The sequence below is a fragment of the Equus quagga genome, chromosome 22 (assembly GCF_021613505.1).
Source record: "Equus quagga isolate Etosha38 chromosome 22, UCLA_HA_Equagga_1.0, whole genome shotgun sequence".
NCBI lineage: Eukaryota > Metazoa > Chordata > Mammalia > Perissodactyla > Equidae > Equus > Equus quagga.
In genome coordinates, this window is record NC_060288.1 from 19,634,335 (window position 1) to 19,661,549 (window position 27,215).

Here is a 27,215-nt window from a genome sequence, read left to right on the forward strand (position 1 = left end):
GTCAGCAGTGGACCGCGTATACAGTGGTGGGCCCATAAGATTAATGCCATATAGCCTAGTGTGTAGTAGCCTGTACATTCTAGGTTTGTGTTAGGTATGCTCTATGATGTTCACTCACTGACGGAATTGACTAATGACACATTTCTTAGAACATATCCCCGATGTTAAGTGATACATGACTAGTAATTTCCTTAAAACTATTTAGGACTTTTTCTGAATTTTTGCTTTTTAACTTACACTCATGTTTAAAACAGTACTTCTGCAAGTCGTCTTTTACCCTTAAAACCTTTCTCCACCAGGCTTCAACTCTTATAGTACTGTGAATAGAAACCTGTGTCTAAAAACTACATGGTCTTAACTGACTTTACAGTGTCAAATATCAATTGAGTAATTGCTGCTTGAGATTGTTAGAACTAATTGAAAATTGTGTACTCCTTTCTGTGCAAAATGAAAAGTAGTCCAGCTGTATACGTGAAAAATAGGAGGTATTAGGTTATATTAAAGTTTATTAGGCATTGAAATAACTTACTGAGAGAGCATGAAGCATGTCTGTTCTTAGAAATCTTTTTTACCTAATTTTGTATCCTTAATCCCAGTGATTCCCTTTTTATCCAAATTTCATATAAGGCAGCATTACTTCCAATTATTTTAAAAGATTTGAGCACATTGGTTTGCACCATCAATAGCAAATTTTGAAAATTTAGCTACAATTTATGATAAAGTTAACCTGACAAGGTTTTCAAGTTAAATAAAATTTAAAATATACTACTTAATAAGTAAGTGTCTTAGTCAGCTCAAGCTGATAGAACAAAATACTGTAGATGGATGGCTTAAACAACAGCCGTTTATTTCTCACAGTTCTGAAGGCTGGGAAGTCCAAGATCATGGTGCCAGCAGATTCAGTTCTTGGTGAGGGCCCTCTTCCTGGCTTGCAGACAGCAGCTTTCTTCCTGTATCCTCACATTGCAGTCAGAGGAGGCTCTGGTATCTCTTCCTATTCTAAAAAGACACTAATGCTATCATGGGGGCTCCACTCTCATGACCTCATCTAAACTTCCCAAAGGCCCCAGCCTCCTATTATCACATTAGGAATTAAGGCTTCAAGATAGGAATTGGGGGGGAACACAAACATTCAGTCCATAACTATAGGGACTTGACATCAATAACTGTACTTAGTATTACTTTTAAATAACTAAATCAGACCTTTAATTTTTCATCCAAAACATAAATTCAGGATTAATGTCACCATCTTCCCTTTATTAGTGCCATTTAATCAGCAAGAAGAGCACAATGTCCAGTGTTCATACCCATGGATCTAGAGCAATGCTGTCCAGTAGAACTTTCTACAGTGATGGAAGTGTTTTATGTCTGCATTGTCTATTACAGTAGCCATTAGCCACGTGTGGCTGTGGAGCACTTGAAATGTGGCTAGTGGGATTGAGGAACTAAATTTTAAATTTTATTTAGTTTAAATAGCCACATGGCTGCTGGTTACTATATTGGACAGATAGAGTCTCATTCTCCATGCTTCTAGGTCAACGACCTTTGAGCTCCTTTTATGGATATTTTACACACACATTTCAGAGTGTAAAAGAGTCCTTATGCCCAGGAAAGAGAGTCGTAAAAGTAGGCCTCTGGAAATTATAAGTCAAGGACGATGAGGAATTGAGGTTTAGGGAGAGGAAGAAACACTTTTCGTCGTCTTCTCCAGGTGTTATAAAATGGCAAAAGCACATCTATCTTCAAGTCTTACTTGAAGGAGCAACAAAATGGTTTCATTTCCTAAAACGTGTTCCTTAATGCCTGAATCTCCTTTAATCAGGGACAAACCTTTCATTTCATAATCTAAGAGAAAAATTTAAAAGATCAATAGCTAGGAGAAAGAACACTATTGTGAAAATGAGTTTCAGTCAAAATATAAGTGAGACTCCTCCCCCGTCACACTATACAACACAAAAATTAATTTGAAACTACCGTGAGGTCCTGAAAAAGCTAAAACTACAAAACTTCTAAAAGAAAACAAGAAAATCTTCATGATTTTGACATAAGCAAAGATTTCTTAGGACATGGAAAGCATTAACTATAAAAGAAAAAATTGATAAGACTTCATAAAAATAAAATCATCTTGCTTTTCAAAAGATACATTAGGAGAAAATAATCTCAGTACGTATATCTGACAAATGACTATATAAAAGACAAATCTAGACTATTTTAAGACCTTTTACAACTCCATGGTAAGACTAACAACTCAGTAAAAAATGGGCAGGAGATTTGAACCATGTGCTTCATGAAAGAAGATAACTATATAATGGCCAGTGTGTAAATTAAAACCACATAAGATACTACCTCACACCCACTAGAAAGGCTGAAATTAAAAAGATTGACAGTAGGAAGCGTTCGTGTGAACACGGAGCAATTGGAACTCTCACACTGCTTGTGGGATTGTAAAATTGTACAACCACTTTGGAAAGCAGTTTGGCAGTTTCTTGTAAACAAACTTGGCATGTGACCCAGCAATTTTTCTTTTAGGTATTCATCCAAGAGAGATGAAAACATATGTCCACAAAAATACTTGTACACTAATGTTCATAGCATCTTTTGTCATGATAGCCTCAAACTGGAACATCAACAGATAAATGGATAAACAAACTGTGCTATTTCCGTACAATGGAATACTATTCAGCCATTAAAAAATAATGAACTTCTGAAATACAACAACATGGATTAATTTCACAAAGATACTGAGTGAAAGAAGCCAGACACCAAAGAATATATACTGAATGGTTCCATTTATATGAAGTTCTAGAGCCAGCAAAACCAGTCTGCAGTGATAAAAATCATATGAGTGGGCTGTAGTGAAGATTGGCTGCACAGGGGTACGGAGGACCTTTCTGTGCTGATGGAAATAGTCTTTGTCTTTAGGGAAGGTGGTTATGTGGGTGGAGATAGTTTTGGAAACTCATCAAACTGTACACTTAATGGGTGAATTGTTGTATGTAAATTGTATTTCAATAAAATAGATTTAAAAAAATATGGATGATGCTGTCATGTTTTTCTTCTGATTTGAAACAACCAGATATCTTAGTAAGGTACTAGATGCTGTTAGGGTTTGGAGATAGGAGAATTTCCCTGAGGGTGTAGAAATAATTTAAAATGTTAACTTTACCTAGTTAGAATTTAATCCATAGCTGGCTTTGTGTATTTTCATCTATATAATAAGTGTTCTGCAAAGTTACTTAATATTTTAATGTTTTCTGTGACTCTGTATTCAACCTTTTATAACTTAAGGTATATTGCAATTTTAAGTGTATAGTTTTATGCAGATACTGAGTTTCTATGTTATATTTTTAATATTAATCATGAAATTTTTAAAAGAAATATTAGTGATTTTTTATTTGTTTTTTTAAAACTGTAACTTAGGAAACTTTTGAGAAGAACTTTGAGAGAGAGGCACATAAAATAAGTGAGCAAAATGATGCTGATAATGCTAGCGTCATGTCTGTATCTTCAAATTTTGAGCCTTTTGCAACAGATGATCTAGGTAAGCAGAATTTTTTGTAATCTTAGAGCATGACTTTAATACAGTCTTTGAATTGCATTGATGAGGAAACAAAAGTCTAGAAAATCAACGTGGTTGAAAAAACATGGGCTTAAAAGTCTATCCATCAGTCTAAATTCAAGAATATGCTGTTTCACTCTTTGACCTTGGGTAAATTATCTGACCTTTCTGACTCTGTATATACTATGGAAATGGGGATCTTAGTTACTTTGCTATGTTCGTGTGAAAAATATACGGAACTTCTAGCATGTGTAATAGAAGTTCAAAAAATGGTAATTTCCTTTCCCTTAAGGGAAGAGTCATCCTTTAATGTCTTTCAGTAACTCAATGGGAAGAATTCAGAGGTAACCATGCCTCATCCAATCGTACTTTCAATTAGCAATGTTAACTTCATAATTTGAGGGAAGAGCTAAAATTTCTTAGCATAAATAATCTTTAGTGAGAAACCCAGGTAACTCTCTCAGGCATAGCACACTGCATTTTTTTCATCAGTAGTAAAACAAAAGAAGCTTTACAGGGTTGCATAACTCAAAAAGAAAAAAAAACCCGAGTCCTAAATTTGGAAAGGAGATTAGGGAAAAGAAAAAAGTGTAGGTAGCTGATTTCATTTTCCAGGCTGTAACCTATCAAAATACACCCGAGTATTCAGTCATTCAGACCTCCGGGGCACTTGGTTGATAGAGTAATCTAATGTCTCCGTATTCTCGTGTTCATAGGATGAGAACAAGATTTAGATGATTTCAAAGACATTTTTTCCAGTACAAAGAAAAGGGCCAAGGTTTGTCCTGTCCTTAGGTATCACCTTTTACCAAAGCAATAAGTTTTCCTTTTGCCTTATCCTGATTATCAAGGCCTCTAAGCCCTAGCTCCCTTCTGGGTAAATACCTACCAAGTCTGTACTGAGCTCATCCCATTATATAGAAAAATCACTCTGTGGCCCCCATTTTCCCCTCAGTTCTCTCCCTTTCTGAGTTACCAAGTGACTTTGAGTCCTACCTGTTTTGTTTAATTTACTGATTTTTTTCTCACAATCCTTCGCCACTAGCTTTGTCTGAAGTGGACAAAGGATAATTGGGAAAGCTCATTCTTAGGCCTTTTCCTTACCTTAAGTGCTTCTGTTAGGTTGGATTATTTGCATCAGCATTTGCAGATTTGGAATTTATTTTTGTTGTCCTGTTTAAGTGAAGCAACATGATGTAGTGAAATAAATACGGACTTCAGAGTCTAAGAGACCTGAGTTCAAATCCCTGCTCCTACATTTAACTGGCTGTGAAACCTTGGGCAGGTTACTTAAGTTTCCTGAAAATGAAGGTACTTTCATCTACTGTATAGGGTTATTTTAAGGATTAAATAAATCACTGTGATAATGTATGCCAAGTACCCAGCTAGTACGGTATCTGGAACTTGTTAAAGCTAGTTTTTCTTCCCTACATTCAGATAGTATTTTTTTGTTAATAACTTTGGAGGAATACATGAAACAATTTGCTTTTGTAACTTCTAGAAATATTTCTGTTCCATATGCAGGTAACACTGTGATTCACCTAGATCAAGCATTAGCCAGAATGAGGGAATATGAGCGTATGAAGACTGAGGCTGAGAGTAACACGAATGTAAGATGCACCTGGATTATTGAAGATGAAGATGGTGCTGCTGCCACAACTACGACTAATAATTTAGAAGGTGTGTTCTTGAATTGATTAAAAGTAAAAATCATATTTCCGTATATAAAAAAAGCCCCACCTAAGGTATAAGAGTGGTTTTTTACTCACTTTCTTTTCATTATTAGGGGTGCTAAAACTACAGACAATTTCTTTATATTATTTTAGCATAAAATCATCAGAATTTAATATTCTTTAGAATTTTGCATAAATGCATTTGCATAATGTCATAGACTTCATTTTGCCAATGTATCATTTTCTTTTTAAAACAGAAACTCCTGTTATTGAAAATCATAGTTCACAACAACCTCTCAGTGAAGCTTCTACTGTCCCATGTCCTAGAATTGACACTCAGCAGCTTGACCGGCAAATTAAAGCAATTATGAAAGAAGTCATTCCTTTTTTGAAGGTAGGCAGAAATGTTTAAAAATAAATAAGCTTTATGTGTTTTGTTTTTTTAATTTGTACAAAAGACTCAATTTTATTAAATTCAGAAAATACAGGTAAACCAAAGAAAAAAGCACCATAATTTTGTTACCTAGAAATAGCCCCGTCAACATTTTGTGAGCCTTTCTGTAATATTCTATACATGTATATGCGCATTCTGCTTTTTTCATATATTATGTCATAAACATCTTTCGCCGTCACTATTTTTCTACTGCATATGTTTAAATGTTTACACAATATTCATTCATTATTCATTCAGAAATATTTGTAGAATGCCTACTTTATGCCAAGTTTTGTGGACATAGCAGTGAACACATCAGGGCCTTTGCTCTCGTGGAGCTTACATGCTGGAATGAGAATATGAGCCCCAAAATAAATATAAAACATATAAGTAAATGTGTTATCAGGTAGTGATGTGTGCCATGTGGAGAGTTAAGATATGCTGATATGATGGTATCTGTTTTAGACTAGATGGTCAGGGAAGGCTTCTGAAGAGGGAACATTTAAACACAGATGTGAATAAGGGACCAGCTTAAACCAAGATCATTCCAGACAGAGTGAAAGGTCTTCATGTGGGAACTAGCTTGGCATGTTGACGGAACTGGAGGAAGGACCTGTGTGCTTGTAGGAAATTTGTGTGAGATGAAGTTGGAGAGGGAAGCAGGGGCTAGTTATGTAGAACATTATAGGCCATGATTAGGAGTTAGGACTGTTTGAAGTTCAAAGGGAAACTCCTAGAAGGTTTTATGCAAAGTCTTGTTTGTGGAGAATTTATTCAGTAGTGCAATGGGTCAGTAGTGCAATGAGATCAGATGAGAAATGACAGTGGTTTAGACAAAGGTGTGGAAAAGTAGACAACTGGAATATATTTTGGAAATCAAGAGGTTCTATTAATGGTAGATAGGGTCACCTCGAGCATGGCACTAGGTAAAAGAAAGGGGCCTAGGACTCGTTCCCAGGACCAGGTGATCCAACATTTAGAGGCTGTGTGAAAGAGGAAGAGCCAGAGTTGACCAAGTAGACTGCTAGTAGTCAGCTATGTTGATTGTTACTGTGAAGGTTGAGTATCCATAGAATAGAATTTTCTATTAGTTATTTTGTCAGTTCCTATTGTTAAACATTTGTATTTATTCTGATTTCTTTTTCACTATTATAGACATACTTACATGATTTAGCTAAATTTAAATATGTATCCCGTTTTTATTTCCTTAGAAATAATTCTTAGACATAGAATTTCTAGCTCTAAGGATATGAGTATTTTTAAGGCTTTTGAGACATGCTAAATTGTCCCTCAGGAAAGTTAATCATTTATATTCCTACCAATAGTAAGAGTATGAGACTAATAAGCAGTACTTGAACAGGGCAGAGAAAGAAGTATGCACGCAAATAGAATATAAAGACAGACCCTTTTTCTGAGATGGCACTGTTTCACATTCTAATTTAAAGTGGAAATTCTAAAAATTAGAAATGAAGACTTTTCATTCAGATATGGGGAACTACAGAATATGTTATCGTTGGGCTCATTTCTTAAAACCTACTTGAACTTGTCAATGTGAAAGACATTGACAACACAAAGTTGTTTCCATACACTTGTATTTCTTCCCTCAGTGGAAGTAATTGCTGTCTTTGGAATATTTTGAGAGAAGAGAGATCTTTGAGAATGTAACTATAGAAACGCTTTCTATGAAGAGGCTTCATAGCCAAGAGGAGAGAGAGGTTCACCTGTCTATGCCCAAATTATTCCATGTAAAAACTGAAAAACTTAGCCTTTTCCTGTGCAACTTGAACAGCTCCTAACTGGTCTTTCTGTCTCTGTTTGCTTCCTTTTCTAATCTTTCAACTCTCTTGCTAACCTTGCTAGTACTTTTAAGGCCTTGGCACTTGCAGATACTTCTGCCTGGAATGCTCTTCCCTCACATACCTGCGTGTTTAATAAGGTTCCCTTGAATGTTTCAGGTCTTTATTCAAATGTTACCTTTTTTGTGAGCAGATCTCCTACTCCTTACCTGCTTTTCTTTATCTCTATAGTGCTTGTCACCTTCTAATTCAGTTAATATTTGCCTATTTGTTTTATCTGTCTCCCAGTTAAAATGTAAGCTCCATGAAGTCAGAGATGTGAATCTGTGTGGTCACTGTCTTATAGTACCTACATATAGTAGGCCCTCAGTAGACATGTATTGATTGAATTAATAAATGTATGGATCCTTCAAACCTCAGCTGTGGTTTTTCAAACTAATTAAATTTTTTGGCCTCTAAGAAGTATAGTTTGAAAACAACTGGCCCATAGGATCCAGATCACATTCAACATCGCTCATAAAACGTTTTACAGCCTGGTCCCAGCCTCTTAACTATTCCTTCCCACATACCTTTTTTCTTTCTTAAAGTTGATCAAAAAGATAGATTGCCCATGTTATTTCCTTTGCCTAGAATGCCCTTCCACCCTTTCTGTGTCAGTCTTATCCTTCAGGACCCAGCCCAAATATTTTTGCATGTCTCAACAGGCAGAATTCCTCCTTCTCTCCACTGCTCCTGGGATACTTGGTACATGCCTTTATTATAACACTTATGAAAAAGTGTCATAATTATTGGCATGTGCCTCCTTACTTAGAATAATATGTTTTTAAATCTCTTAGTAGTTTCACCCAAGCAGGACTTCAGATAAAGGGAATTTGAGGAGATAAGACAAATACTTCAGTTTCACCAGTTATTCAATGAATTTATCTCCTGTTATTTGTGAAATATCTATTTGCCTCCCAAAAAAGAATACTTATATTCCTATAAATTATAAGAATATGTATATATTCTTTTTTTTTTAAGATTTTATTTTTCCTTTTTCTGCCCAAAGCCCCCTGGTACCATAGTTGTGTATTTTTAGTTGTGGGTCCTACCAGTTGTGGCATGTGGATGCTGCCTCACCATGGCCTGATGAGCAGTGCCATGTTCACGCCCAGGATTTGAACCGGCGAAACCCTGGGCCGCCAAAGCAGAGCATGCAAACCCAACCACTCGGCCATGGGGCTGGCCCCTATGTATGTATTCTTATAGATAGGTAGATATTTATTTAAGAATTTGAAACCATTCCCTCAAGGGAGTTGATTTAAGCTATATAAGTTATTGCTTGCTTCCATCTTAGGCATAGATAATTACAAAATTTAGCTTTTTTCCTTTGCATTTTTTTTATCATGAGTAATGCAGTAATTACTTTTAAACATGTCTTTTTTGGTTAAATTAGGTATATTGGTAGTAATATCTATTTGATATGTAAGTTATTTTTTAAGGTTTGAAAAATCTAAATGATTTAGCTTTCTGCTTAGGGAAAGCAATCAGGAAATTTTGTTGCATTTACCATTTTGTGTCTGATTTAAGTGATATTCTTTCATAAGGATTCCCTTACTAAATTTAGCATTTCAAAAAGTTTCTGGAGCCAACAAAATGAGAACTAATGATCTGATTTTAACTATTTTATTATGTCTCATTTCACTTAAATCTTGACTTTTGGTAGGATTATAGAACTACTTTGTTCATGTTGGCATTATACACAGTCATCTAAGCCAGACTTCTTGACCGTGTCTTACTCTCTGTCACCAGTGAGTCAAAATGAATTTTTCCTCTAAGAGCAGTCAGTTTTGCTCCCTTCTCTCCAATAGCATAACCTTACTTCGTGTCCTTATCTTTTGCCTAGACTTCCTGTCACAATAGGCAGGAAGTGAATGTTTATTAAGCCAACTCCTTAGCCTTCAAGAAACTCCACCACTGGATCTGGTGTACTTTCCAACTTCATTTCTCACCACTCTCCATCCAGGTACACTCATTTCAGATACTCAGCATTTCCCGTACCTGCCATTACTTTTTCACATATCAGCCCTTTGTACAAGTTGTCAGTATCGAAAATATAAAATACCTTCACTCTTTTCTGCCTGGCTGAATATCCTTTCTTCAGAGATACGTGGTGTTGTCTCTAATATGCTTCCACAGCTTCTTATGTAGCACCAAGTGTGTGCTGCTTTAATGATATTTATTTATTCAGGAAGTAATGAACGTCTCCTGTGATCTAGCCACTGTGCTAGGTGATGAATAAGAGGCAGTACCTGTAGTTAAAAAGCATCATCTGCTGGCCGGTGCATAGCTTGTAGTGACTGACTATTTCTGTATCTGACTCCTCTACTGGATTGAGATCCCTTGAAGACAGGGGACTATTGTCTTTTTTTTTTTTTTAAGTGCCTGCCTTGACACCTGACTTTATAAAAAATGAGCTTAAATCCTTGGATTTAAGGGAACTTAGACATCATCTAGTTTGGCCATCTCATTTTACACATTTGTATAGAGGGAAAAAAAAGCAAAATGCAAACTTACCCTGAGTAAAGGTTAGAGGATCTGCCCAAATGAATTTAGTGGCAGGAGAAGGGATTAGAATCTTGAGGTTACTTGATAGGGATGTTTTATGGGCTCATCTCAGAAAGTTGACCATGAATTGGATTATTGTGTAGTTTCTACATCCTTGCTTGTTAAGAACATTAGGACACCCGTTCTCACTGGGGGTGGTTTTCACCCTAAAAACATTTTTTAATGTCTAGATATGTTTTTAGTTGTCAGGACTTGGGAGTGGGGAGGGTGCTACTGGCATCTGGTGAGTAGAGGCCAGAGTGCTGCTAACCAACCTGCAATGCACAGGGTGTCAAGAGTGCTGAGAGAGAAAGCCTGAGTCAGAAGATTATAGAGAGGAAATTGTAGAAGGTGAATATGGTTTAAGAGTAGTTAAAATGAACTGAACTGCAAATCAGAAGTTAGGCAATACAGAGACTATGGCATGAGTAGATCTCCTGAAGGGACAGAAAGGAAGTGATGAAAAGTATTTAATCAGCCAGTTTCCTCCACTGGCTATTAGCTGCTATGGTGAGTCAAAATTTGCAAACCTCTTAACGTGTGTTGAGTGGGAGTTTAGCAGTTATTCTTTTGAACGAATATTTCCAAACATACATCTGAAAGTTGAGAAGGAAGAAAAATCAAATCTCATATTATGTGGAGTAATATTTTTTAAGCAATAGATAAGTTTATATCCTAACCAACTAGGGTTTTTCTCAGGAGCACATGGATGAAGTATGCTCTTCTCAACTTCTAACTTCAGTAAGACGCATGGTTTTGACCCTTACCCAGCAAAATGATGAGAGCAAAGAGTTTGTAAAGTTCTTTCATAAACAGCTTGGAAGTATTTTACAGGTAAGAGTGTACTTGGTTGACTTATCAATGTGTACCAGCTGGTTAGGATCTTTTTTTTTCAATTTTCTGGTATCACACAACTTATTCAAGTAGATATTCATTCTAACATCCATTTGAGATGAAATTTTAATACTTTTTAGGTTATTTCTTTACTTAGTTAAAAAGAACATTGTATTAGGGCCTGTGTCTTCATTTAACTTGATCATCTCCAGAGTCTGTCCCAACTCTGGTAAAATTTTGTTTTTATTTTTCTCCTACCCAGTAAGAACATTTTAAGTTTGAAATATTTAGAAAGTATTCTATGATATTTTCTAAAATAATTTTTTACCAATCTGGGAAATTTTACAAGCCAGAAACCAGCTTTTGATTTTAGAGACTTTTTAGGCTGTAACAGTAACTTTAAATTATGTTAAGGGATGATTTTGCCTCCCAGGAGACATTCCAAACTAGAGAATATATTTTTCTTTTCATCTTAATTAGAAAATTCTCCTATAGAACTTTTCCTTTCTTCCTATTCCTGTGTTTAAATTGGTTTTAGAGACAGTACTATCACTTTGTCTCTTAATGTTTTTAAAACCCTAGGCTAAAGTATAAATTCAGTAATGGGTTCTAAATTGTCCTGGCTGTATTTAATCTAATTCTTAACACATAAGTTGTAAGGAATATAAGACGTGTGTTGTTATGCATTATTTAAAAATGTTAACTTTTAGATAAATGTGTTTTTATACATTTAATTGGCTAGCTTATTCCTACAGAAAGAAAGAACTACATTTTAGAATCAGGCTGAAAGAGAAATTGTTTATAATTTAAATCATTTTGTTTATCAAGATCATGCAGTCCAGGTCTTCCTCAGTTTTTCCTGTTATATAAGTGTGGGCAGATTCCAAAATATTAACATGGAAATAATATTTTTTCTCCTAAGTCTAAGAAAATCTGACTGCTTTTTTCCCAAGGGGGCACCTACAGGAAAAATAAAACTTAGTTTACATTAAATCTTGCTCACAGTATTGAAGATTTTCATGAGGTAGAGCTTAAATTACTGTCTTCTACTTTTTTTCTTATGAAACTTTATGAAATGAAATTTTTTCACAAGACACCAGCATTCATACTTCTTTCCATGGTCGTGCTAGATAAGGTAGTTTTTTGGGGGAGAGGAACATCAAACGTCATGGTTGTTGGCCTGTTTTCTAAATAGCATAGTCCATGTTTTTAGGAAGAAAGAAAAATAAAAGCAGTTTTTATAAAAAATGTGTAGAATATAGCAGACTTGTTCACTTGATGATGCTATATGTCAACTTGAATAGAACTAGAGTTTAGTTTTAGACTGATTCTGAAGAAAAAGTTTAAATTAGAAGGACTGGCCGGCTTATATAGTGGGGGAAACTTGACAAATGCTCTAATGGTATCACTTAGACATGGAAGATTGTATTTTCCTCTCTCAGGGCACTTCGACTTCTAGTATATATGTATCCCCAGTACTGTGTGGGAACTCTTTTGGGATTAGGACTCCCCTGTCTTATTCATTTGTGCCCAGAAGTTATGTTAAGTAGGGACTAAATCTATGGACGGCCACATGTTCTTTTCTTCTCCTTCTGTTTACTCTTTAAGCAGGACTAGCAAGATTCCTAGTTAGTAATATTCTTGAGTAATATTAACATTATTAAGAATCTTAGCCAGTAGTTTTAAGTTTTTCACTACTAAAAAGTAAAAAAAAAAGGTTTTTCCTTAGGTGAATATTATAATTTAAACCTGTTAATCGTCTGTATTCTTCTACTCACAGCTGAAGTTTAATATAATCTTGAAGTTATTTGGTTTATCTTTGAATAGGATTCACTGGCAAAATTTGCTGGCAGAAAACTGAAAGACTGTGGAGAAGATCTTCTTGTAGAAATATCTGAAGTGTTGTTTAATGAATTGGCCTTCTTTAAGCTCATGCAAGATTTGGATAATAATAGTATAACTGTTAAACAGAGATGCAAAAGGAAAATAGAAGCAGCTGGAGTGATACAGTCTTATGCCAAAGAGGTAAATAACATTCATTTTGATTTTAGGAGTAATAATTAGCATATAAATATAGTTCCTTGATCACTATTAATAACTAAAATCATACTTGACCTCAGCCAAAGTATTTCTTTTTAGTAATATCAGTTAATCAGTTTATAAATCAGTGTGTGTATTAGCCACATACTGAATCTCAGGAGTAATAGCAGTGGCTAAAAATCAGGAACGCAGACAGGAATTGTCAGATATCCAATTCACATTATTGTCACTTACTCAGGTCTCCTTTAACAGAGGAGGACTGGAATCCAGTCCTTGAGCTGCCTGCCGTGGCTATTGCCAACCTCAGTAGATTCTCCAGGAATATTTATCACCCCAGCCAACACACATGCTTATATGTTAGTTAGGACTTTGATTGCACATCCATGTAGCTTCTTATATCCTGTTAAATTAGTCTTGATCGCATATGAAATTGGGTAGGGTGTTTGCCCCCCAAATTGGGGCACACCAGGAGGCTTTTTCCTAGACATTCTCTAATCATGAGAAGGAAGGCAGGTCAAGATCCAAAACAGAAAAAGATAACCCTTCTTCCTGAAATCTAAAGTAGATAATGTCGAGGCATCTATTTCACACTTTTCACAATGTTTTTATTCTAGACATAAATAAGTTTCATATCATTCCAGCCATTGCTAAGAGCTTAAAGAAAATAGAATACCATAATAAATGATCGCAAGGGCTACTTTAGAGCAGTCTCACGAGGCTGTTTGAGGGGGTGAAATACAAGCTAAAGACTGAAAGACAAGAAGTTGTTTACAGTGAAGATGAAAGGGAACAGCATTCCAGGCAGAATGGTTAACGTAAAGACTCTAAGGCCGGACTGAGCAGTTTGGAGAATAGAGAGGGCCAGGGAGGCAGGAACCCATTACATGAACTAAGTGAGAGTGTAGGAGATATGGTCACAGAGGTAGATAAGGCCAAATTATGGGGCCTTAGAAACCGTGATAAGGACCTTATATTTTCTTTTGTTCTAAGGGTGATGGAAACCCATGGGAAAGTTTGAAATAGAGGAGCGACATGCTCTCACGCACACTTTAAAAGATTTGTCTACTGAACAGGAGTTGTAGGAGAGTAGAGAGAGAAAACAGAGAGCCCAGTTGTAAGGCTATTGCAAGAGTCCAGGTAGGAAATGATGTGTCTTAGCTTTGAGTGTGCAACCACAGGTACATTTTGATGACTGAGTCAGTAAGGCATTCTAATGGTTTAGATGTGGATAATAAAAGCAAAGCACAGGTTGGTTCCTAGTTTTCTGACGTGTGCATTTGGGTGAATACAAAGGACTGTTTACTGAGATTGAGAAGACTGAAGGAAGACGGGTTTTGGAAGGAAGGGAATCAAGAATTTTGTTTTGAATTTAGTAAGTTTGAGATCCCTCATATATATCCAAGAAGATAACAGGTAGGCAGTGTGGCTTTTTGTTTTGTTAATTTAAAAGATTTAAATAAAAGAGTTGAATTTACATTTCTAAGAAAGCATTTAACTCTTTGGATAATGGTCAAAAAATGTAGCATTTGTCAAAGTTAACTGAATGCCTAAATGTAATGCTGAGAGGTTACCCCTAAATTCTGGTTAATTGATTTGCTTATAGGCCAAAAGGATTCTTGAAGGAGATCATGGCTCACCTGCTGGAGAAATTGATGATGAAGACAAAGTATGTGCTAATTAATTTGTGCCTACAAATAATGCTTTTGAAACAAAAGGTTAAATAATTTTAACAGCTTTAATCTTTGAGAGCAAACTATATCATCAAATGTCCTTCTTCTGACAAACCTTTATTTTCTTTTAAAAGCAAAACTATGGGCCTGGCCCTGTGTGGCGGCATCTCACATAGAAAATGGAGGAAGATGGGTACAGATGTTAGCTCAGTGACAATCTTCCTCAAGCAAAAAGAGGAAGATGGGCAACAGATACTAGTTCAGGGCCAATCCTCCTCGCCAAAAAAATCCCCAAAAAACTAAACTGTCAAAAATGCTTCTTTGTATTTTTTATTAGGTGATGACTATTATTAATTTCTATGATAGACTTACTATATACCTTTTAAAAATGTACTCCAAGGAATTAATTACTCAAATTTATTTGTGGCTAGGACAAGGATGAGACTGAGACAGTTAAGCAGACTCAGACTTCTGAGGTATATGATGGTGATGGTCCCAAAAATGTGAGATCTGATGTTTCTGATCAAGAGGAAGATGAAGAAAGTGAAGAATGTCCAGTGTCTATTAGTAAGTTTAAAGGCTCTCTGCTAGGTTTATACATTAGATCTTTATATATCACTTATTGAAACAGGTTGGCGGAGTGTAATGCATATAGAATTAGGTGTCACACAACTCTGAATTTACATTCCAGTATGACCCTGACTAAATTACCTGTCTTTTCTGCACCACGGTTTTCTAGTACTTACTGTTTTGAAGATTTCAGATATTGTATGTAAAGCACTTGCACAATGCAGGAATGCAACAAATGGCAACTATTAAGTGCTGAAAATTTACTGAAAATTGTATATTAATCAACTTAGATTTGTCCAAAGCTGAAACTCAGGCTTTGACTAATTATGGAAGTGGAGAAGATGAGAATGAAGATGAAGAAATAGAAGAATTTGAAGAGGGACCTGTAGATGTCCAGACTTCGCTTCAGGCTAACACTGAAACTACAGAAGAAAATGAACATGATGATCAGGTATTCCGGTGTGGACTAACACATCTTCCACCAGTCTTATTTTAACTACTAAAAGTGGATCCTTTTTAAAGATGTCCAAATTTACAGCTTCCCCATTCTCCTTTTCATGAATACAAACCTTTTTAATATCCTTATTGAAATGTGAAACAATAGTTTATTTTTGTGTTGATCAGTACTTAAATTTAAAGCACTGTAATCTTTTTTTTTTCCTACCAAGTCCTAAAAATTATGCGATTACTTCAGAAGATCTTTAAATTTAATTTATCTTTATATTTTTCCTAGTCATGTATGGAAATAGTATGTAACAAAATAAAATAATTCCCTTTCCTACCTCTATCTCATCCTATCCCAGAGGCAACACTTTGTATGATTTCTTATGCTAGTTACTGCCATATTTCTAAATAATATGTAAGTGTGTATTTATTTACTCACTTATGTATTAGACGTTATCTGTGGACTTCCTATTACAGTAGGCTGAGATTTTTAGGTCACTTAGAACTCCTTCTCATTTAATTATATGTTTTGGTTAAATCTATAATAAATATTACTGACTGCTGAGCTAAGCAAATATTGTTGATTGCTTAGTCTTATACATTTTTTCATCTGAATTTAATAGTCATCTCAATTTTTTATTTACTTAATTTTCTTTGAACATATACCCAGGTCTTTGCTGTGCCCTCCAAGAGCTGTAGAAACCTCCCAGTAAAATTTTGTACATCAACTGGTTTTTTTCATTGTTGTCCTTCCTGAAGCACTCCCCTCTCCTGCTCCATTCTAGGTTTGGCTCTTTGGACCGAGCCTGGGAATCCTCTTTGTCATTCTTAATTAGATCTCTGTGTCTGGAATCCAATCTTTGTCTTCTTGGCTTATTACCTCATTTTTGTGGAGTACATCTTCCAGTAACTTTAAGATTTTGAGACTTTATATGTCTAAGAAAATCTTAATTCTTCCACGTTGAAAATCATTTTCCCTCAGATCTTTGAAAGCACTGTTTCTTTGTCTTGTAGTTTTCAACGTTGCTGTTGAGAAGCTCAATGCCTTTCTTAGTTCTGATCCTTTGTATATATCTTTTTTCTTTCCCACTCCAGAACCTTTCCCCTTGGAGTTCTGAGATTTTACAATGATGCACATTGTTGCGAGTCTTTTTTCATTCACACGTACAGTCATGCACCATATAACTATGTTTTGGTCAATGGCAGACCAGCAGATATGACAGTGGTCTCATAAGATTAGTACCATATAGCCTAGGTATGTAGTAGGCTATACCATCTAGGTTTATGTAAGTACACTCTGTGATGTTTACACAATGACGAAATTGCCTAACGATCCATTTCTCAGAACTAACTTCATCGTGAAGCGACTCCTGACTGTCCTGGGTACTTGAGGTCTTTTCAATCTATATCATGTCCTTCTGTTTGGTAAATTTTCTTTTATTTTCTTTATTTCTTTCCCACCATTTTCTCTTTCCTTTCCTTCTAGAATTAATATTATCAGACATTATTAACCTTCCTGGGTTGATCTTCTAATTTTCTCCTCTGTTTCTCTTATTGTCCCATTGCTCTTTTTGTTTTACTTTCTGGGAGATTTCTTTGACCTTAACACTTATATGAAATTATTTTTATTTCAGCTGTCATATTTTTAATTTCTAAAGACTTTGTTTTCCTGATCATTACTTTTTTACAGTACCCTATACTTCATGGAAGCATTATCATTTTCTTTTATCCATCTGAAGGCTTTCTTCAAATGTTTGCTCTACCTTCAATGTTTATATTGAACCATATACCAAAAAACGGGTCAGGGTTCTTTTGGGCTTCACTGTAGGGCAATTGGGTAGACAGTTAGCTTTTTGATAGAAATCCCCAAAAATCAGTACCTATTAAGTCTTTTCTCTGGAGTGTTTTAGTTTCTCCAAAGAAGGGTCCTTGAGTCTCCTCCTGCCTGAGAGTATGCTTCATTGGTTGCTAGTATTCTGGAATTAAATGTAGGGATGGGGCTGAGGGTCCCATCATTATTACAGTCTTGCACTAAATCCTTCTGTTTTCACTATGACACCTTACCCTGTTCTCTTTTGTGCTTTCCACACCACACCCCTACCCCTAGTGGCCCCTAAACCTGAGACTTACTAATTCACTTTCTCCAAAATATAATCTCCCATTTTTTGTTGAAGTTGGGGGAGGGAATGTAGGTGTCCACATTATATTTAAACAGCTTCAGCCACCACCACCACCACCACCACCACCCTCTTTTTCATCACCAGCTCCTACCCCACCACCGTACTCCTTCCATCCTAGAATCTAGCACTTCATAATTCTGAGTGAATCTCAGTTTTTGTTCTTTTCTTCTGCTGAAGGCACTTAGCTTTGTTTATCTTTCTCCCTTCCTGGTCAGTTCCTCTTCCATTCACTTAGTGTCTACATATAAACAGATGTAAGTTTCATTTACGATAGAGTCTGATCTGAAAGAAATAATAAAAAAGAGTGGAATGCATAATATTCCAATTCTCCATATTATTTTGAGGTTATTTAAGAAGAAAAGGAAGGGCCAGCCCCCACAGCTTAGTGGTTAAGTTCCATGCACTCTGCTTTGGCAGCCCAGGTCCTGTTCCTGGACACAGATCTGCACAACTTGTCTGTCAGTGGCCATGCTGTGATGGTGGCTCCATACAAAAAGAGGAAGATTGGGAGTGGATGTTAGCTCAGAGTGAATCTTCCTCAGCAAAAGAAAACAAGAAAAGAAAGAAAAGAAAAAAAGGAAACCTTTTTACTTAGCCATCTTGAAATTGCACACACAGTGTCCTTCTTGAAATACTTTTACAAGGTATTTTTAAATTCGCTTGTATGAAGATCTCAGGTTGGACAACAGCCACACACCTAGCAACCATCTCCTATATAGTGACCATATATTTTAGGCCCTGCTGTTAAGACATCTCTTTTTCCTTCTAGGTTCTACAACATGACTTTGAAAAATCAGCAGAAAGCAAAAATGTCCCATCAGAACAAGAACCCTCTACTAGTAAAGGTAAGAAATAGAATAAGTGTTCAACTTGAAGATTATCTAAAGTGCTTTGTATGTGCTTAAAAACTTAAAAAGTCTGAATTCTTAACTAATGTAAGTTTGAAGGTATTTTGGACCTAGTGTATCTCTTTATTCTCCCCCTAAAAACTGTAGAAAACAAGAGGGCGTTGTTTCTGCAAACAGACATTAAAGAAACGTTGACAAATATTTAAACAGAAAAATTCCACAAGGAAGACATCTTTATAAATGTGGCTTTTTTAAAAAAAAATTTCCATTCCTGGGCCTTATCCTGAAAATTGTGGATTTTAGAAATGTCGTTTTTAAAACATCCCCAGATGAATCTGATCAACTAAATTTGGGAACCATTGTAGTTGCCTTTTCCTTTGAGTCTTAAATGTCTTGATTACTTATTTATACACGTTGTCTTCATTTGGTGTAATAGTAAAATTTAACAACTGTTGCATTACACTACTGTTGAAACTTTCTTTTGATGACAGATGACCAAGACAGCACTCCTGTGAAACCCTGTTACCTCAATATCTTGGAAAATGAGCAACCTCCAAATAGCACTGTCCAAAAGGACTTGCTTAATACCACTGACTCATCTAAACAGCCCAATCCTTTGCCATTACCTTTAACTGAAATTGAAACCCTGGTGCCTAGAGTCAAAGAAGTTAAATCTGCTCAGGAAACTCCTGAAAGCTCTCTGGCTGGAAGTCCTGATACTGAATCTCCAGTGTTAGTCAATGACTATGTATGTATCATTTACATTACTAAATATTTTTGCATTTCATCTCTGTGCATATTTCTTCATTTTCAGGTTAACATTTTCAGCACATAAACACAACTCTGCTTTGTGTTTATCTTTAGAAACTATTGGAACATTTTTATTTCTTATTCAAACTTGAACAGAAAGATGATAGTGAATTAAGACTACCGTCTCAAAGCCTAAAAGCTGTTCTACTTTTTATAATTTTGACAACCAAGGTGATGAGTTTTAGGTGGCAACCTTGAGAGAGTTGATTTCAGTTTCAGATCTGAAGGGATAATGATGTGTGCATCATCATTAATCTCTCACACTACCCACGCTCCACACTCAGCTACGTAGAGCAGTGCATAAATCTTTAATAAACCTGAAGCTTTATACTTGGGATGGGAATAAAATAATTTGACAGCAGTAGTGTCCTTATCTATACAGTGAATGATCAAAACATATGCTAGCATGTCTGAGCTTATGTAAGAAGGTAAGTTTAGTTTTACTCTGGACCTTTTTTTCAATTTAATTTTATAGCGAGTAGGTTATTTTTTGGATCCTTGGGTTGTGTATGTTTTATATACTTTACTTGTAACAATGTACTTAGGCCTAAGGAATATGTTTCACATATTTTTTTAATTAACATCAATTTTCTTCCTAAAGATATATTTACAATTGTGATTTCATAATTTCTCAGAAAGGGGGCTTATAATGTTTCAAAAACAGTATAAAGAGTAACTTTTTAAATTGTGTTTTGTTTACTTCACTATCTGTAAAATTATGCATTTAAAACTCTGAAAGTTACCTGTTAGATTTATTCTTATTATCATTTGGTGAGTGCTTAGAGTTGTTATGGAGGCATTCAATTGAAATTAACTTGAAGTTAGGTTATAGAGGGTCTTGAATTTTAATTTTAGGCAGGGGACGATACTGAAGGTTTTTGCCCAAGAAAGTGGAATGGTCAAAGTCATGGTTTTTGAAGATGAATCTGATGACTATATAAGATATGTTCTCAAGGAAGCTATGTTAGGAAGCTCCATTATCACATAAATACACAATTTGAGCTGAATGAGAGAGAGATGAGTGGGAAATGTTGCGAGAACATCCACAAAGTTGATGTTGAAAGTCTGTAAATGTTTACTTATATTGTGCTGGATACAGCTTGATGCATTCTGTAAACATATCAAGAAATGAGTTCTAATTATTTTAGCCCTCAGTATAATTACTATTTCTTCCTTTAATCTGTATAAACTGGCTCTTTGTTTTATAAAATGGGAGCAGAAAAGCTCAACAGTATGCCCACAGCTGCAAGTATGTAGCCCTTCCTATGAACTCTAGATTTCTGTTTTATTCATAGAGCCGAATATAGAAGAAAACCAAATTTGGTAGAACTACTGTTGTATACTTATATGTAAGAAACCACTTTCTCTCTTAGTGTGGATGCCTTTGGTTTAAATTAGTGCAGGGGTTTGATTTGGGCAATTGGTTTGGTTTAGGCAATCTAAAGATAGAGTGGATTGCTTTCATTAAATATAATTTGTTTATCTTACAGGAAGCAGAATCTGGTAACATAAGTCAGAAATCTGATGAAGAAGACTTTGTGAAAGTTGAAGATTTACCACTTAAACTGACAATATATTCGGAGGTATTTGGTTCTCCTTAATTAAGCTTGTCTTTATATAACAAATATTAAGATGAAGACTGATTTTGTATTATTTTCATTCCAAAGGCAGATCTAAGGAAGAAAATGGTGGAAGAAGAACAGAGAAACCATTTATCTGGTGAAATATGTGAAATGCAGACTGAAGAGTTAGCTGGGAATTCTCAGACACTAAAAGAACCTGGTAAGAGTTATCAATTTTAATCATATCATACTGAAAAATTGCTGAATCTTGATACTACCATTTTGTTTTTTAAATGCACTACTAGTACTTGGAAGATTTAAGCCAGACATTGGGAAGGAAGCAATTCTGTACAAATTTTAGTTTAGTCGCCTAATTTATAAAATGGTATTATCAGATTTTTTTTTTTCCATTTTTAAAATCTTCAGTTTTAGCGAAGTACTATATGTACATGGTTTAAGAAAGTTTACAAAGGTGAGAAAGGTACAAAAGAGTTAATGATAATTAGCAAGAGCCCGTTTCTTTTAATCATTGGTTTTTAGTTCTTTTGGAGGAGACCTTCTCTATCTCTAAATAATGTTCTTATAATTTTCCTTAATTTTAAAAATTCAGATAATATCTCTTATCTCCCCTATGAAAAGTGAGCATTTAGACCTGCCTCTCCTTTTAGCATTCATATTATTTTTGTTTTTTCTGTTTATTACCTTATTTTAAATATATATATTTTCTAGTTCCATCAACTTTGGTCATTACCCAGCTAACTACCACACTCCCCTTTTCCATCTGCCTCTGTGCAGTTTTACTCATATTCTTACATTAAGGTTTTTAAAGTAAACACACATTTTGTTTTTGTAACTATAATAATTAATCTTCTGTACTTTTTCTGAAGATGATCCTCTATAAATATGATTCATCGCAGAGCCAAGTGATAGTCCCAGATTTCTTTCTTTATGGGTCTAATAGCACCCCTGGGCCACTCAGAGGAAAACATTTCTTGTGTCAAGGTCATAGGATTTTCTTTTTGTTCTCTATCAATTCATCAATTGATTAAAATCATTTAAAATTTTTTGTTCATTTTTTTTTTCCTAGAAATGGGGTGAAGAGAAGGGCAGACCAAGTATCAAACCTTCAATTAATTTCCCAGTCTTCATCCCAGTTCTGCTTGTTAGAAACTCAACTGATACCCATCTCCACTGCTGCCTTTCGTAGTGTGTGTAGGCTGCATCTTCCTCCACTCTTTCACTATGCCTCCATCTGCTTTGAGCAGTCTGGGAATTTGTTGATCTCTCTTATGCTCTGTTCTCTTACAACCACTTTTCTTTTGTTGTTCTGGATTTATTCATTTTTGTAGTTCTTATCATTTAGTTCTAGTGGGGTTTTGTGAGAGACAAGAAATATCTGTTTAGTCTGCCATCTTAAATTGAAACCCTCACCTATTCTTTGTAAACTCTTACTGTGTGTTATCAGGGAATTACTGTAGCAAACTGAATTAGTATTTCCTTTGTATTAACTTTATATTAAAAGTAAAACTTTTAATGGAAGAGAACAATATTAAAGTAAATTCTAGTAAGTAATGTCTTAATTCAATAATTAAGTACTTTATAAGGCATTAATTATTATTCTGTTTTTCAGAAACAGTGGGAGCCCAAAGTGTATGAGATGTCTTTCAGAGGCTCATCTGACTCTCTCTTTACGTAGTCAATGCATATATGAAAATGGCACTAAATAAACATCTGTTTTGATCTGTATAAAATGTAAATTAGTTTGACACTGCATTTTTGATAGGTGTGCTAATTTCTGCCCATGGCAGTTTAAAAACATCAGAAACTGAATTCTGGACAGATTCAAGCCTTGATACACTGTGAGGTTTTTTCTTTTCTTTCTTTTGTTTTTTGGTCTTAATTTTTTCCCCCATTGTGATGTTTGGTAACGTTAAATTTAAAATGTAGTTTTAAATAAAGTTTGGACTTATCTGTAAAGTATCTCTTTTGGAAATTATGTTGAATTCTATACAGCAAGTCACTGTTCTGTATAATTAGGCTATTGAGAAGAGTCAAGTCTTGAATGGTCAAGAGAGAAATATGCTATTTATTATAACGTCCAGCCATTAGGCCAGGCTTCCAAATAATGCCAGTGTTGCTGCTATTGGGTCTAAAGTCTTTTAGATACCTGCATATCTTACTCCTGTGCAAGAATAGGGCAGGTTATAAAGGTATCCAGGATATCTGTGAAGTTATTATAGAATATATATTAATATTCTATTCAAATTGGATAAGTTTAGAACACATGTCCTTAGTACCTAGAACTTACATAATTATCTATTAGATAAATATTTTCCAGAAGTCAATTCCTGTCTATGTTGCTGCAGTCCAAAAATAAAATAGTAAGTTTTATATAATTAGGGAGTATCCCTGCACAGACAAGTAACATTGTGACTAATTTTAAATGAAAAACCAAACTCTTTCAAGTAGGGATTAATAGAACTAAATTTTATGTACCAGAACGTTAAGGTTCTGTATGTCTCTGGACAAACTTGCCTTTTGAGCTGATAGTTTAAGACCAAAACATAGCAGTTGCTTCTGTGTGTAGTGAGAGAGGGTATTAAAGAAAATGTATGCAATTTATTCATCACTAAGTAAATCAGCTCTTAAAGGTGATTTACCTTTAGACCCCAAACTTGTCATATACCCAGTAAGGCTTCACAGAGCTAGTTAACAATTAAGACAACCTTACAGATTTTTTCCTTGAATAAAATATGAAGAATTAGTTTCAAGTAGTTTTTCAAGTTTGTTAACAATTGGCTGAAATACCCCTTAAGAAAAGAATTTGGTTGGTATTCCTTTAAAATCCTTTCTTGCCTGATACTTCAGTGTAAAACTATAATGGCCAATCAGAACATTAATAATTATTAAATGAAGATTTCCCTATGAGGACATTTACTGTATTCCTACTTAATTTAAATTATGTGAAACATATATCTCCAACTTCAATAAAACCTATTCAGAAAACTGTCATTCCAGAATCAGGAATTCTTATCCAGTTGGCCTGACTTCAGAGAAACTGAAATAATAAGTTACATTATATGTATACTCAAGCTCTGTATTTGTTTTCTAGACTCTGAACAGGAAGAGGGGAAAACTTCATTTTGGTATTCAAGCCAAGCCTTACATATTACAACTGTCTCTCTCTCTCTCCCCCCTCCGCATGCTTATTAAAGATCTATACAGTGGAAGAATTGTACTTACGTCTTAGTTATCACTGTAGTACCTATGAACCTTATCAACTTGCTTATTTGACTTGTGTTATAGCTGCTGTAATCTAGTCTGTTGTTTTCTATTTGAGTAGATAATTTAGTTTTAAAATACCTAAAGCTTGAGAGCAGATAACTTTAATATATTTTTCCTTAACTGTTGCTAAAGGGAATTAAATATTCCTGTTTGTCTTAATTTTTAAGTTAAAAATCTGGTTAGAAATAAAAGAGGGAGGAAAGGTCAACATGAGTGAGAGAGAACCCTACGTAGGTTGAAATAATGCCTAAAATAGTGAGCTCGCCAGACTGTGCAGGTACTCTGTGTTTTGTAACATTCACTTTGGGTAAATGCTTTTTCACTGTTAATAAATGTATATCCTACATTCAACCCTGAATTGCATTTTCATTTAAGTTGACATGCTCATTAAAGCTTTAGAATTTATTCCAGAATTATGGCCTATTTGACCATTTTAAATGTAAAAAAAAAAAATCAAGACATAAAAAATAATGACATGTTGGCTAGCCAGAGAGAAGATTTATTAAACTTGAGACCTTTTTTTTTTTTTTACAGTGCAGCTATACTTTTTCTTAGTTATATCTATTTTATATACTATGTGGAGGACATTCTCACATTCACTCAACATTAGACTGGCATGTTTGTTGTTTATTGCCCAACTTTCTTTAACATAAACAGCTCAGTGTGCATCTGTCAAAGAAATAATTCGCTCTGGATTTTACTTATTTCACTGTACAAATATGGTTGCCCAGTGGCCTTGCCTGGACGAGTCAGCATATTGTGTTCTTGCCACACAGCTCTAGTTGTTACCTTAATGTTCACTGTCTTTTTTTTTTTTTTAAAGATTGGCACCTGAGCTAACATCTATTGCCAATTTTTTTGTTGTTGTTTTTTCTTCTTCTTCTCCCCAAAGCCCCCCAGTATATAGTTGTATATTCTAGTTGTGAGTGCCTCTGGTTGTGCTATGTGGGATGCCACCTCAGCACGGCTTGATGAATGGTGCCATGTCTGTGCCCAGGATCCGAACCAGCGAAGCCCTGGGCCGCCGAAGTGCAGCGTGCGAACTTAACCACTCGGCCGTGGGGTCGGCCCCAGTGTTCACTGTCTTTACATGCTGGATTTCTTTCTCAGATCCACTGGTGTTTCTGGCTGGCTCATTTTCCATTAAGGAAGAGAAGGAAATCCTATGCCTATGAAGGCTTTGATTCATATATAAAAAGAGTTTTAATTATCTTATTGGTCTATTTCATCTGCCCAAACTCAGAAATATCCACAACAGAACCACCTTTGGGCTAGCAATTTACAGAAAGTTATTGATTTGGTTATTTTGAAAACTAATCACAGCATAAAGTTTGAGTGCAACAGAGTTCTGTTCTCTCTTGGATATATTTCTTGCATTAAGACTTTTCCTACCTGTAGTTGTCCCCAGTACGTAGGTCTAGCAAATCACGTGATTAATTTAAGACAAATAATATAGTTGTAAATGTTAGGTTATTTTACTAGAAATCCTCACCTTTAATGAACTATATCTCCCAGAGTTTAGTTGCTTGCTTAAGACCATTCCAAATGACGTCACGAAAAGGCTTTGAAAAATATAAAGTGCTATACCAATTCTCAGTAGTAATATTCAACATGTGTGTTAAACCTTGGTTTTAGTGAGACTGTGGACACTTACATTTAGGTTTCTCTCTGATCCCCCTCACTCCTTCACCTGTTGCCTAACAGCTGATACTCAGTATCTTCCCAGAAGAGGAATAGGCATTTGGGTACTCTGTCAGATGAAGCAGCGTTCACGGAAATGCTTTGATGACAAGTGCTATCCAAGTGTAAGGTATCATGTATGTATCCATGTTGGAGTAAAGAAGGACTAAGGTAAGGTTCTCAAACTTCCATGACTCAGTAGGGAGGTTTTTGCTTACTTTTCAATGCTCCAGCCAACATATCTCTAAATCTGTTTCTTTTAAACACTGACTGTCTACCAGAACCCACAATCACTTCCATGGTTTCTTTGCCTAACGTTCTTTTCTAATGTGTCCTGGGTATATACTCTTTCTCTAATTTTCCCCCTTTAGGTAAGGATGCCAAGTCTAAAGAGGCTTCACTATAATGGAGGTTAGAGGTGGAGTCTTCCCAGTGTCACTCTGACCATTCTAGATATCTTCCTTCTATTTCATTCCTCTCTCTTCTTTCCATTCCCTCATTCTTACTATCCCCACACCCCACCCAAAATTTTTAAGACATGGGTAGAGTAATGGATTTTAAGCTACAAAATGAGTATTCAGATAGCTTTTTGGATTATAATTCTTCTGTTTTATCTTTGATTATATCACATATGATTGCCCCTTTTTCATTTCCCTATCTTTTTTAATATTCCAACAATTGTCAGATTTAGATTATACAAATATTCAATAGATTAATTTCTACTAACCCTTTTTTTCTGTTAATTATTAAATTCTATTGTATTTGAGTGTAATTTCTGGAATAGCTAGAAAAATAAGGCATATTTCAAGATGTAAATGTTTTCTAACCCAAGAAATATATACATTTTCCATTTCTTACTTAATGGGGTTTCTGAAACTTATTCTCTGGTAGTCTCAGTGGTTAGTTTTAGATTTTCATGTAGAAAATTTCTGTACCCTCCAAGGGATTATCAAGATTCAAAAGCTCAGTTTATATAACATTGTATCGTTCCGCTTTTCTTCTATCAATATTAGCAGTCATTTTAACACATTAGAGCCCTTTTGTTCTTTAGCTTAAAATTCTTTCACAGATAATATTTGCACAGTATTATTATAAAACAATGGATATTATTACTATGACATTTGGAAATATGATGCACAGAAACATACTGATGTATTTAACCCCTTCTGTTCCTCATTTTCCTATCTGCAAAATGAAAGAATTGTCTTGGATCAAAGGATGCTTTTAGTATTGATGTTTTATCAA

The 27,215-nt window shown here is 35.1% G+C and overlaps 1 protein-coding gene across 25 annotated transcripts in view; it reads left to right on the plus strand.

Annotated features, from left to right (window-relative positions):
- PCM1 (pericentriolar material 1) overlaps positions 1-24,641 on the plus strand; it is an 85,615-nt gene extending 60,974 nt beyond the window's left edge. For 24 of the 25 annotated variants that reach the window (XM_046648763.1, XM_046648762.1, XM_046648760.1 and 21 more), the window contains 13 exons: positions 3,421-3,541; positions 5,084-5,239; positions 5,490-5,626; positions 10,747-10,881; positions 12,709-12,906; positions 14,525-14,587; positions 15,023-15,158; positions 15,452-15,612; positions 18,555-18,630; positions 19,125-19,381; positions 20,934-21,026; positions 21,111-21,225; positions 22,636-24,641. In XM_046648763.1, coding sequence (XP_046504719.1) covers positions 3,421-3,541; positions 5,084-5,239; positions 5,490-5,626; positions 10,747-10,881; positions 12,709-12,906; positions 14,525-14,587; positions 15,023-15,158; positions 15,452-15,612; positions 18,555-18,630; positions 19,125-19,381; positions 20,934-21,026; positions 21,111-21,225; positions 22,636-22,661 — 1,674 coding nt within the window. In that variant the 3' untranslated portion in view covers positions 22,662-24,641. The other variant, XM_046648767.1, reaches the window with a different exon arrangement.
- Positions 24,642-27,215: the final 2,574 nt, after the last annotated feature.